At 43.4% G+C, this 13924-nt stretch overlaps 3 protein-coding genes and 1 pseudogene across 3 annotated transcripts; 3 read left to right on the forward strand and 1 right to left on the reverse strand.

Moving 5' to 3' along the window:
* LOC145992298 (histone H1 pseudogene) overlaps positions 1–126 on the forward strand; it is an 874-nt pseudogene extending 748 nt beyond the window's left edge.
* Positions 127–1297: 1171 nt separating this feature from the next.
* LOC145992299 (histone H4) lies at positions 1298–1609 on the forward strand. The gene has a single exon (XM_083128683.1). The coding sequence runs from the start codon at positions 1298–1300 to the stop codon at positions 1607–1609; it is 312 nt and encodes a 103-aa protein (XP_082984809.1).
* A 672-nt stretch (positions 1610–2281) lies between these two features.
* LOC145992300 (histone H2A) lies at positions 2282–2656 on the reverse strand. Its single transcript, XM_083128684.1, has one exon. It carries the CDS (start codon positions 2654–2656, stop codon positions 2282–2284), a length of 375 nt encoding a protein of 124 aa, XP_082984810.1.
* A 199-nt stretch (positions 2657–2855) lies between these two features.
* LOC145992301 (histone H2B) lies at positions 2856–3227 on the forward strand. The gene has a single exon (XM_083128685.1). It carries the CDS (start codon positions 2856–2858, stop codon positions 3225–3227), a length of 372 nt encoding a protein of 123 aa, XP_082984811.1.
* The last annotated feature ends 10697 nt before the right edge of the window (positions 3228–13924 follow it).

Below are 13924 nucleotides of genomic sequence, written 5' to 3' on the forward strand. Positions count from 1 at the left end.
TAGGAACTCGTGGTCGATACTCCCGAGCGGGTGTCTGCACTGGGACATCGAGTCGAATGGGCCTCGCAGGAGCAGGGCGTTGTTGGTGAAATTGGGTTCGGGTTCGGGTTCGAGCCTCGTCTTTGATGCGTTTGAACAGGGAACATCCCCGATAACTAGCGTAGTGTTCCATGCTACAATTAGCACATTTTGGTGGGGAAGTTGTATCCTTCTCCGGACAATCTGCAAACTTATGCGGCCCCGCACACTTGACGCATCGGGGAGTCGCAAAGCAGTGCCGCTGCCCGTGCCCAACCCGCTGGCACGCGTGGCACTGCAAGATCATTGTGGAGTGGTACTTCTCCACTCTGGTCAAATATGGGCCGATAGAGTCAACTTGAAAAATCTGTCTAGCTTGTGGAACATTCGGCAAAACGACCAGTACTAAAGGTAGTGGTCTTTTGGTCGTGCTATGACTCGAGCTCTCTTGGGCATGATTCTGCCGGTTCCGATCTCTTGTATTAAGTCTGCTCACACTGTGGACAGGTATTCCAAGTGTGTGCGTCAGGAACGTTTGAGTGTGCGTGAGGTTGATGTCGATCGGAAGGTCTCTAAGTACGACCTTAAGCTTCTCCGCTGCAGATGTCCCATAGGCAAAGCCAATTCCTTTGGTGCGGAGGAAGTCACAGATCGCCGTGAAGTCCTCCTGGTCGAATGGAGTGACTCTGCAACTCCCACGAGTGTAGCGGTAGTAACTCCGATTTTCAGTGAGCGTACGGAGCATATTTGATATCTCCGCGCCGGTCGTATTAAAGATAGTTATGCAAGGCGTCTTGCGGGTCTTCTTAAGCGGGGGGGTAACTGGCGCGTTACCACTAGTCTGACTGCCAGGGCGGCTACTGTGCTGCGGCGCTGTCTGTCGGTCGCTGACGAACTCGTCTGGAGTAGCTGCATCCCCCTCGTCTTCTGTTGATTGTTGTCGCTCATCACGGGCTCGTTTTGTCCTACGCCCCTTATTCATGGCCGGGGTTTCGGAGACGAAGATTTCCCGTTTCTACCACAGCGTGGTATAATTTCCGTGGTGCGCAGACCTCGGCATCAGTGGAAGGGGTGTCGCGCCAACCAAAAATCATGCCTTTATATGCTTTGCCCTGAAAGGTGCCGTGCATGCTCCTGATTCGTGAAATCAAACCGAAAAGCGGATTTCCCATTGGCTCCCGCCATTCTGCCCCCCTCTGTCGAAGGCGTACAAAACTGAGCCGGCTCGCCGGGAAGGCTTCATTCTCATCTTTCGAATCCACGTACGTGCACTGCAGAAATGACAGGCAGAGGTAAAGGAGGAAAGGGACTCGGCAAAGGAGGTGCCAAGCGCCACCGTAAAGTTCTCCGAGACAACATCCAGGGTATCACCAAGCCCGCCATCCGCCGTCTTGCCCGGCGAGGAGGTGTGAAGCGAATCTCCGGTCTCATCTACGAAGAGACACGCGGCGTCCTCAAGGTGTTCTTGGAGAACGTTATCCGCGATGCCGTCACCTACACGGAGCATGCCAAGAGGAAAACCGTAACCGCCATGGACGTCGTGTACGCACTCAAACGTCAAGGCAGAACCTTGTACGGTTTCGGAGGTTAAGGGCTCTAGTTTGCCTGTCCTCCATCTTGAAAAATCGGCCCTTCTAAGGGCCACAAATCTTTTCTTTGAGGAAGGAAATGTCAGCTTTCAACTTTCCCCGAACCTGATCCCAGCCTCGATTCGAACGATTTCTCTCGTCTCGAGTTCATAATGACATAACAATGATTGAAATAATTGAGAATTCAACAAAAAATATTCACGTGAGGACTCTCAGCATTCGCTACATGCCTAGCCACCCCTCGTTGCTTCTTCGTTCGCCGTTTAGCAAAGCAAAATGAATTTATGTGAAATTCAGATGGCTTCTGTCAAATTATAACATCAATTAATATAACTCAGGCGAACATATATATTTTATTATTATTATTATTTTCAGTGCAACTTGACTCCACCGAAAACAAAACACACGTCATAATCTCTATGCTATCAAAATTTACAAGATGTATACGTACAGGTAAGCCACTATTCTCTGACATTATCGGAAATAGGCAAAAAAAAACATTGAATCAACACAGGATTTGCATGCCAAGTTACATGGATTGTCAGTCCTGATTAGCTTATCGACTTCAAACTTGAAAACTTAAAAAAATAGAGTAGACAATGACCCTTTCCTAAGGTAATTGGTGGCCCTTACAAGGGCCGATTTGCTACAAGCTGAGGGGGTGGGGTGTCAGCTTAAGCTTTCTTCTCGGTTTTCTTGGGAAGAAGGACCGCCTGGATGTTGGGCAGCACGCCACCCTGGGCGATCGTGACCCCAGAAAGGAGCTTGTTCAACTCCTCGTCGTTTCTGATGGCCAACTGCAAGTGACGGGGGATGATCCTGGTCTTCTTGTTATCGCGAGCAGCATTGCCGGCCAACTCCAAGACTTCAGCGGCCAAATATTCCATGACGGCGGCCAGGTAAACCGGTGCACCGGCACCGACACGTTCGGCATAATTGCCCTTTCGCAAAAGTCGGTGGATTCTGCCGACGGGGAACTGAAGTCCGGCTCGGCTGGAGCGAGACTTGCTCTTTCCCTTCACTTTTCCTCCCTTTCCGCGTCCAGACATGATGATCTCTTGCTATCGATACAACGTGAAAACACAAATTTTTGCCAGCCAGTTTGGTGGTTTTGTTAAGTAGTGTTGAATCGCCGCGAATGAGAGCGTCCGGGAGACACGTCTCGAAGCGCCATTGGTCCGTCTGATATCAACCGTCCTTTCTTAAAAGGAATCGACGGTTTGGGCGCACATCGAGTCTGTCTGCAACATGCCGCCAAAGACAAGTGGAAAAGCCGCCAAAAAGGCCGGAAAGGCCCAGAAGAACATCTCCAAGGGAGACAAAAAGAAGAAGCGGAGGAGGAAGGAGAGCTACGCAATTTACATCTACAAGGTGTTGAAGCAAGTTCACCCTGACACCGGCATCTCCAGCAAGGCGATGAGCATCATGAACAGCTTCGTCAACGACATCTTCGAGCGCATTGCCGCCGAAGCTTCCAGGCTCGCTCATTACAACAAGCGATCGACCATCACCAGCAGGGAGATCCAAACGGCCGTCCGGCTGCTCCTCCCCGGTGAACTGGCCAAGCACGCCGTCAGTGAAGGCACCAAGGCCGTGACTAAGTACACCAGCTCAAAGTAAACTCAAGGAAATAGTTACCTTGCCGAAAAAGGCCCTTTTTAGGGCCAAAAATTGAATCTTGGAATTGGACGAACTTGTCTACCACCCCTCCGAAACGTACACTTACATAACCTAACGATATCTCAGCCTGCAAGCGAAAAGATTTTTGACCTTACGTATAAAAAAAAAAATGCTTTTAAGGTACGAATGAATGTTAATGTCAACCAGCACGTAATTTACAAAAATAGGACTTTTAGAGTTACATTTGGACAAAATGCCTCTGCAAAAAAATAACCTAACACTTGGAACAATTATTGATTCGGCGCATTATTATTTAGGATGAACACATAAAATAAACTTGTATATTTAACAAAAATAACTTTCAGGTTTCTATTTCACAATTGTACGTTTGTTACTAGAGTATGGCAGTGAAAGGTACACACAGATTGATATCTGCATATACTCGGTTGGGTTACATTAGGTTAGGTTTTGTTAGGTCGTGATTTTATTTCATTTTTCGTGTTTCCCTTCATTTTACTTTCAAAATTACTTTAAGTTTTCTCCACGAGCAGGGAAAAAGGAAGAGTTTGGCAGTCACATTCATAATTTGCACTAAAAGGGCTCACTTAACTTCTATGAAAGGGTGAGAACTGGTACGCTCAACGAAGTGTGACATTTGGCGGGAACCGTTGCATTAGAAATCGGTTACTCCAAGAATTGATCTGAACGTTGTTTCCGGAGGGCGGCGGCATCGGGGGGGGGGGGGGGTGGAACTTCAACTTACGATCCCGGAAGATTAGCATTTTTTTGTTCAGTTAGGGGTGGGGTTCGAACGCCTACATGCCTCCATTCGGTATCATTACATGCTGACTACACAACGAAAGTGTACGCGAATTTTTGAAGAGGAACGAAAGTTGTCTTAGGCGAGGTCATTTTTCCAGGAATTTGTCTCGCGTACGTCTGAACCCAGATCCTCTGGGAGGTTAGGTTACGTTGGCATGGCAAAAAAAAAATGTTCATTCCATCCTATGCATTAATATTAGGGGTGTGCGGGATCCCGAAAAGTCGGGACCGGGGGGGGGGATCCTCTCCCGATCCCGACTTCGGGAAATTACTTCCCGACTCCCGACCAGTCGAGAAATACCGAATGGTCATTTTATCGTTAATTCGTTTGCTGCAAAAAGTAACGGTTATGTAACGGTCTGCTGCCAAAAGTAACGATTTCGTAACCGTCTGCTGCCAAAAGTAACGGTTTTGTAACCGTTCCCTGCTAAAACTAACCGTTTCGTAACCGTTTACTGCCAAAAGTAACCGTTTCGTAACAGTTTACTGCCAAAAGTAACCGTTTTGTAACAGTTTACTGACAAAAGTAACCGTTTTGTAACAGTTTACTGACAAAAGTAACCGTTTGTAACAGTTTACTGACAAAAGTAACAGTTTCGTAACCGTTTGCTGCCAAAAGTAACCGTTCCGACCAGGACCTTCCCCACTTGCCTTCTGCTAAATTGTCCACTAGCGGGGACACTTTCACATCACTGCACTGATCGAGCATTCCCTTTCCGAAGGGAAAAGACGCGAGATTTGACATGCATCGGTTGAAACAGAACCTCGGTTTACGTGTCCTCGCCAACGAGTATGCGACATTTCCAATTCTTTATTCTGCGTGTGCACCCCCCCCCCCCCCCGCCCCGGTGCGTTTCGGGCGAAATTGCCAACGGATCAGGGTTGCCGGGCCGGGACTATCCCTTTAGCGAACGCCTCCTTCCACGGCGATGGCATTTTGCAAAAAAATAAAAACGCCCAAAAAACACTCTCCCTGCAGCCGCCGGCACGTATCCTCGCAGAAAACTACCAACGCCGGGTTCTTCGGGGAGCGACGCGGCCGATCCGCCGGGCAGGGCAGCGCTCCCCGCCGGGATTATGGCGGCCGCCGGTAATAAGAACGCACCCTGCAACCCCGCACGCCCCAAAAAACAGAAGAACGTCGCCTTCCCCGATATTCATATATACTAATATACCCTAAGTTTTTAGGCGGGAAGCACTTTTTGCTCCTCGTACAGATACTTGTTAACATTTATATTTTAGCAGGACATGGCTTGGAATTTTCTAGAATTTCTCTCTCTTCGCCAGTTTTTTGTAACGTATGGGTAAGGAGAATTTGGACGCTAATCCGTCCAACAAACACGCCCACCCCAAGTTCCAAAATTTAACATTGAGTCTTATGGAGACCCATGGGGGGAAACCGGCGCCATTTTCAGGGAGGATGTTCACTGGGCTGTTACCTGCTTATTTTCTATGTTTTTACATCGCACGTAGGTTCCGGCGCAAGATGCTCTGCGCCACTACGTTCATCAATTGATACTTTATTTTCCTTCAGGATGCAGTAGTGCCAACCCAAAATATATTTGGGTCCAAGGCGAGACGAAGATTTAAATAAGCGTGAAAACTTATTTATCTTTATAAATTTCAGGACGCTCACTGGCCCTTGCACCATCGTCCAAAATCAATGTAACTGTGGTAAGATGATGATGATGTTTAACTATATACATATCTGGGTTTACTACGTTCTCCGAAAGTGCCTTCGATGGTTGCGTCTCCTCTGGGTGTGTATGTCGTGTGTCAACGCCAATCATAGCACTTTTTACATTTTCATTTTGCATACGAGTCATGAATGAAGGAATTGATATGGTTATAAAATCGTCATTATTACGGTTTGCATTTGATTTCCAAAAAAATCTAACACGATCCAAATATAAAATGCATTTCAGGTAAATATACTAAAAAAATGACCCCTAAATATTAAGTTTTCAAGATTTTTTTAAAAATATTTATTTTTTAGTTTGTTTTAGGGAGCAATTTCATGAATGATAGTGAAATATGCTTACGTTTGCTGAAACCTGTTCGCGAAGGAGATGAATGCCCCTAAACACCCCCTGTAAGAAAGGGTGATATTGCAGAACTGAAAATTTAATATCAATTCACAAACGGTAGTTAGTTTTATTATGTATTGTTACCTAACACACAAATTGAAATAGCTTTACATTAAAATGAACAGTGGCGAAGCGTGGTGTCGCTGGAAGGGTGGAGACAGGAAGGGGGCAATAATTTCATGTATGTTAAAATAACAGAAATATAGCTACTACAAAATAAGACACACCATATTGCCTGAATCTCATCGACTGCTGTTCGAATAAAGTCGGGACAGTTATTTAAAAGGATAATGTAGTGATTAACACTTTCGCCTTGTAGGCAAGAAGTAGAAGGTTGGAATCCCTTTACAGGCACATTAACAGTTTTTTGGAGTCAACTGTAGACTAGCCTCGATCAACATATCTGACAATACAGTACACTTTAAAGTAACTTGCTCAACTAAATGAGAACGCCCCGGTCTAGAAAGTCAAAAAACAGCTGCGATGGCACTGGATGCATTGATCAAGTACCACCCAAAGAAAATGCCCCTCTGGCAGGTGCTCGCCATTGGACACTATTTTCATTTTAATTAAAATACACCAGCAATTTTCTGCAAAGCTTGCCCGTAACCCTGAGCAAGGGATAATTTTCGATATTTCAGAAATTTTATTCAATAGCCGTCGTAATATGTTTCTCGCATTGAACATATGGATGCCACATGATTGTCACTTACTATTTACGCGTTTTTAATTATTCTTAATGATGATCCCCGAGGTGGATTGGTTATCACAGTGTGCTACGCATCCCCTCTTGTTCTTTGTGAGTGATGTCATCATTTCATCCTTCAGCCTCATCTTCGCAATTAGCCAAACATGGCAGAACAGCCAACTAAAATAAACTAAACCTTTCGATCAATTATTCTTTTAACTCTTTCATTCGTGTGATTCTTCTTTTGCATTTGACTTTTTAATCAAATGAAGAAATGTTTAATGAAAACAGTGGCAACTTTCTGTGTAACACATCGTTCAGAAACAAGAATTTTCTCAATACGTTTGAGCGTGTACTTAGCTCCCTTTGAAAAGTAACGTTTTTTCAGTTGTTACTAATCATTAAGTAAATGCTTGCATACCATCACGGAGTAGAGCAATTATTGTTTACCCCCTTCCTCAAAGAAATATAATAATTTTGCTCTCTGAATCGGGATTGGAACGGGGCACATCTAGCTGCCAACATAGCTCAAACCGGTTTCTCATATAAGCTCAAAACTCAAACCATAAAACCAATCTGGTAACCAACTTACATTCTTTATTATCAGTTACAATTCTAACAATTTCATCGTTAGGAGACCCAAGTTTAGAGCTGTTAGGAAATCATTTTCGCGACGAATTAGTAGCAGGATATGCCTCGCACCAGACTCTCTCGGAATATTCCATGGAAATGCTTCTTCAACAAGCTCTGTGCCTCCACTGCTTCGTCATGCGCTCGTACACGATCGGCACTCTTCGGAACGCGGAGGCCGGCCTTCATGTGTCTATTACAGCTGAGCATGTCCCTCAAATTATACTTTCCCGCATGGACAACGCAGGATGTTATGGGTCTAGCTGAGGCACTCAGAACAGCCTCGCTGAATGCGCAGATCGAGTTCCACGCAGGGTTAAAAATTATGGTACTTATCTTAAGACCTAGAAATTCAGTTTCCTTGTGTCAAGGCGTCATTTCATGAAATTGTAAGTAATAAAATAATCCATAACAAACAAATACATTAGGATGGGTTCGGCCTTCGCCGGGACTTCGACAGTGCCAGACCACGTGCTGCACAGCGAAAAGAAACACGTACCAAGTTACGGTTTTTCCCAGCTCTGGAAGGCGGAAGACACGTCGGAAGCCTACAGTCTGAAGAACCATGACAAGACAACGCATAAGCAGCACCGGAACAATCGTCGCAGCCATACCATAATGCCGCTACAGAATCATGAAAGGGTGCAGAGGGACGTCCATCCAAGCCGTGAAAAAGTAAAGTTCACCCAAGAAGAAGGGACAAGAATGAACACGTCGGATGAAGCAAACAGTCTGATTCATCAAATGCAGACAGCTTTGGTAGGGATAGCCACCAGAAAAAGATACTATCCTGACGAGAAGAAATTAAAGCTGACGGCTAGTTCACCCTGGCAAAGAAAACGGCAAGTCTGAAGGCTCAACAGGGTTCTCAACAAAAACCAATCGAGTCGAACAACATGTACCATCCATTGGAGGATGACTCAGATGGGGAAGACAAACCAAAATCAAACTCGAGCCAAACAGCCGCAACCACCATTGATATTTGTAAAGAAACGTTAAGGACAGATACAACTTCACGTCCACCATCGCTAGAACCGTAAACCAAAATCCACTGGTAAAACAGATCAAGCATGGTTTGAAAATTTAATTTTCATCCAAATACGCCTATGAAGAGCTGATTAATTTCTGCCAGCAACAAGAATATGGCTACGCAGTAGAAACCGCAAGAAGAGACCGTCCACTCAAGATGCTTCCAATGGTCAACCACCAGATGAAATCAAGGCCTAGTTGTCTGAAACATTCCAAGTAATTGATGTGGAGCACATGTAAAGAAGAGACAAACAAACTAACGACCACCGCATCCAGATGCCCCAATTTTTGGTGGCCCTTACAAGAGCCGAAAATTGCTGTGACATATATGACGTGGAATACCTACTACATTACCACATTAAGATTGAGCCATACAGATCGAAGGGGGGTATTTCAATTGTAATGTATAACGCAATATTTTATTTTCTCCTCCTCCTTTCTTTGAGAAACAGGAAAGTGGGAGGTACAGCTGTCATATTAATATTATAAAGGTATTTATTTTAGATTAATTATTGTGAAGTGATTTGGGTTGTGTTCAAACTCTATTTTCTTGAAGCTTTGTTTTGGATCCGTGCTTATCAGAACTGACCTATGAAATATTTGTACAAGTAACACGCAGGTCCCTGGTCGGCAAAGACAATTGGTTTTATCTCTCAAAATTACACATAGTGAGTTGCCAGTCTTGATGATAAAAATACTAAACAACTGTTAGTTTAGACAATGTAAATGAGTGTGAAGATGTAACTATGTAAACAGATCATTGTACAAAATAGTATAAAGTGGACATCATGGTAGACATCATGGTAAAGATGAAATTCGTAAACAATAGATAACGTTCACTGGGTCAGGACACCCATGTGCCAGGTTGTATAAAAAGATATTAACTAATAAGGTAATGCTAAGATAATAACTAATAAGGTAATGCTACACAGTTGAACATACACTGTCGTCATTGCTTCGACACTTGTTTCAGTGACTTGTCTTGTCACTGTTGTCTGTTAGAAATTTACTTCTACATATGATTGTGAAGAACTTAATCATCTATTGTCAATATCTTCCTTCATCTTGATGTAAAATTATGATCTTGTTGCAACACACCGATCAACAAAAATATAATCTTTCAGTTTATCATTTTATTTGGAGGTAGCTATAAAGCTTTTACCGGACCAACGAACAATTTCTATTTGAGTGTGAATATTTTGGGTAGTTATTGAATATTCCACAATTAGCACATATTATTACACATGTTTAATAATTAATTAATTAAGGAGTGTCTATGTTTGATGTTTTGAAAGATTCTAACGGCAGGTTTAATAAAAATAATATTTTACCTCTTGTAAGTGCTTCTGTTGCTGAAACTATGACAGCATTTGGTGCAGCTCATGGAGCTTTGACTTATCCCTCCCTATCTGGTCGTCCTTCCTTCAGAGATGAAACTTATAGTGAATTTCTTGCTGAGCACATACCTGTCAACACGTCGGACACTCACAGTTTCAATGCCAAACAGAACAAAGCTATTAAGTGTACAGAAAATCACTTAACCACATAATACGAAAGACAAGATCGCTAGAATCCGGCAAAATGCTGTAACTGCAGGCAGCAGCACCACTCTCACAAACTATCGGGGATGCAAAATCTTCTAGGCAACAAAGGCCCAGAAACAGATATCACCAGCAACTAAATCAGAAAGGTTCAGGAAAGAAGAACATCACCAGAAGTTTCCACCACCTGCAACTTCAACTACGGAAGCCTCGTATGCCCAAGCAGTGGAACCAGGACGACCATCGCCACACCGCAGACCACTACCAACCACAGCCTGAAGAGGAAGATCCATCTTTTTTTACATTTCTCAAAAGGTTCTGCACTACCTAAGTAATGGGCCACGTAAGAGATGCGGGACGCAGACTGAAGAAAGCACAAGATCAAATCATAAAGACAGTAATAGTGTTAGAAGCCATCATACACATCATTGCTGATGGCAAATTCTAAACATCTCACGCAGACACGCACGACATGTAACATGTGTAACCTTCAACGCACAGACCGGAAGTTGGAACTAAAGCATCACCTGTAAACAGATAAAATTGACGTGTCCTTCATCCAAGAATCATTTCTAAAACCTGCCCAAAGATTAAGAATACCAAACTACAGGGTGATTTTTTTAAAACTCATGGTTTTCTTTGTCGTGTAAAATTTGTAAATGAAGTATTATTTCCATGCGGTTTGTGGCAAATGAATAAGGAAGGATGGGAGATTTATTGGAGTATGTTTACTGGTTTATATGCATCCCAGGTAATATCGCCCACGCCTCAACAAAAACAGCAAATATTCACCAGTGTACCTTTCGCGTCTATTTGGTCTGGGGGTTTGGATGCAGTGCGGAGGTTTAAGTTTCCTCCTGTAGATAGCACCGTTGTCATTGTCAACAATAACCAGGAAACTGAGCTCTTATATTGTTGTGCTGGAAAGTTGTGTGCTTTTGCGTAATTGTTGTGCTGAAAAGTTGCGTTATTGTGATCAGGACACACAGTAAGAATGGTGTACTCCTTGCAGGAACGTGTGTTTATCATGAAAAGTTTTTGGAAAAACTGATTCTGTTGTTGCTACGCAAAGGGCATTTAGAAACAAATTTGCCTCACGTTCTGCCCCAGACATGAACACAATATTGTTGCTAGTGAAGAATTTGGAAGAAACAGGATCGCTTCGGAGTGAGACTGGGAAGCATCGGACCCCGCGGGCAGGTGTGGAAGATGTCAGTGCTAGACTCTTGAGGTCGGCCAAGAAATCTCTCCGTCGTTTGTCACAAGAAACCGGCTATATTTTATTCAACATGTCAAAAGGCAGGGAAAACTGCGAAACTAAGGTCGTACAAAATTACAGCTGTTCAAGAATTGAAGGATCCAGATAAAGTTAAACGTGTAGATTACTGTAATTGGTTTTTAATGTTTACTGTGCGTAATCTTGATATTCTGAAAATAACGTGCTTTACTGATGAAGCCTGGTTTCATCTCTCGGGGTATGTTAATTCTCAGAATACACGGATATGGGCAGCTGAAAACCCCATAGTGTAATTGAAATTCCGTTGCACTCACAGAAAGTTGGGGTATGGTGCGCTGTCTTAGCATCACGTATAGTGGGTCCAATCTTCTTCAATGAAACAGTGAACACAGAGCGGTACAGGGCAATATTCATGGAATTTGTTGAAAGTTTCGACGACATTGAACTCACACAGGGTTATTTTCAACAGGATGGTGCTACATGCCATACATCGCATGACAGTATGGCACTGATTGAAAGTTTCTTTGCGAATAGGGTTATTTCTAAGGGATTGTGGCCTGCGAGGTCTCCAGACTTAACTTCACTTGACTTCTTTCTGTGGGGCTTCCTGAAGGGATGCCTACAAAACAAACAAAAACAACCCTACATCCCTGGAAATGTTGAAGCAGAACATTATCACTGGAATTGCGAACATTAGCGCAGAAACACTATGTCAGACAGCCCTTAACATGGAACGGCGTGTTCGACTTTGTTTACAGGAAGGAGGGCAACACTTTCAGCACCTTTTTTAAAGGTGAGATGTTATGTCATATGTCTGTGCCATAATTTTTATGTTTTATTTATGTTTGAGTGAATACAAAAAAAAAGAACTCATTTTCATTAATTCAGTTTAGCAAAAATCCAATACTTCAATATTATTGTAGGGTACACTGGTGATTATTTGCTGTTTTTGTTGAGGCGTGGGCGATATTACCCGGGATGCATATAAACCGGTAAACATACTCCAATAAATCTCCCATCCTTCCTTATTCATTTGCCACAAACCGCATGGAAATAATACTTAATTTACAAATTTTACACAACAAAGAAAACCATGAGTTTTAAAAAAATCACCCTGTATATTATATACAGGAAAGACAGAAGTACAGAACCTAATGGTGGCCAGCTCAACCTCGTGCAGGAATGTCTTCTAGCAGAACAAATCGACATTCCGCAACTTAACCACATTGAGACCATCGGAGTGCCCCAGGCACCCCACTAACATTAGTATCCTACTACAAACCTCCACCACGCCCACTTCTAGAAGCAAACCTAAAAATCCTTGAAGGAACTGGACAACGAGTTGTGCTAGCTGATGACCTTGACCTAAACGCCAAAATTCAGAAGTGGAACTCCAGGGTAAACAATCAAGCAGGGCGAACTCTGGCAAACATCATACCAAGAACAGCATTTGCAATAGATACACCGGACGAGCCTACGCATTACCCATGGAATGGTGGAACGCCAGATGTATTATATGGTGTAGTCCTTACAAAAGGCTGCATGCTGACGGCCCATATCTACACGAAACTAGACATCGGATCATCTACCAGTCCACTTCATGATAACGCATCGAGCCTTCATTCATACCCAAAGCAGATCACTACCCAAAGTAATTGACTTGCCACAATATACAGGGTTTTCGTACATGATTGTCGGGTTACAATCAAGCAGTGTATTTTACGTAATAAAGATAGATGCATGCAATCTTTTGCAAAATGTTAGAAAACTCACCAAGTTTTTATGACAAAGTCACAAATGTTCCATGTGCTCGCCAGTTCGTGTGCGTGCGACTTTCGCTAGAGTCCCAAAAAAATTAACGGTTCGTGCAAGCAGAGAATTGAACTTGAAGCAGACAACAGTGTTGAAGTTTCTGTGGAAACGTTTGAAATTTCAACCTTACCGATTGAAATTGTTGCAGGCGCTTAAACATACAGACAAAGATAAGGGCTTTGCAAAATCCCCATGTTTACGAAGAACACGTCCGTGATTCCCCCAAGGTGAACGTGTTTTGTGCGGTTACCTGTAACTAGGTGTATGGCCCTATGTTCTTCGAGGGGGACACTGTAAACGGACTTTCCTACCTTCACATTATGCAGATATGGCTTTTTCTGCGGCTTGAAGAGGACATGGACAATGTTATTTTCCAGCAGGACGGGGCACTCTCACATTGGCACCGGGATGTCAGGAGGGAACTCAACAGAAGGTTACCAAATCAATGGATAGGACGAGCTAGTCGTGAGGATCAGGTTCTGCTTCCTTGCCCCCACCCCGTTCGCCAGAAATCACCCCGTGCGACTTTTTTTTGGTGGGGTTATGTTAGAAACCAAGTGTATCCAAGAAGCAGTTGCGTTCATTGACTCTGAGATGTTGGGAAGAGAGTGGCAAGAATTTGACTATCGGATTGATGAGTGCCGAATTACAAAACGCACTCATATTGAGCATCTTTGACGTGAAACATAACACGTATGTATGTGAAAAAAACTTTTTCAATTTTTCCTTCATATAACGTAAGTTGCATGTCATTGTGAATAAATAAACGTGAGTTATTAAACTTTAAAATCGGGAAGATCATTTACAATAGCCCTGTATATATAGGGCTAGGGCTACTGTAGCCTACATGC

The sequence above is a fragment of the Lepisma saccharinum genome, chromosome 9, assembly GCF_977018435.1.
Source record: "Lepisma saccharinum chromosome 9, izLepSacc3.1, whole genome shotgun sequence".
NCBI lineage: Eukaryota > Metazoa > Arthropoda > Insecta > Zygentoma > Lepismatidae > Lepisma > Lepisma saccharinum.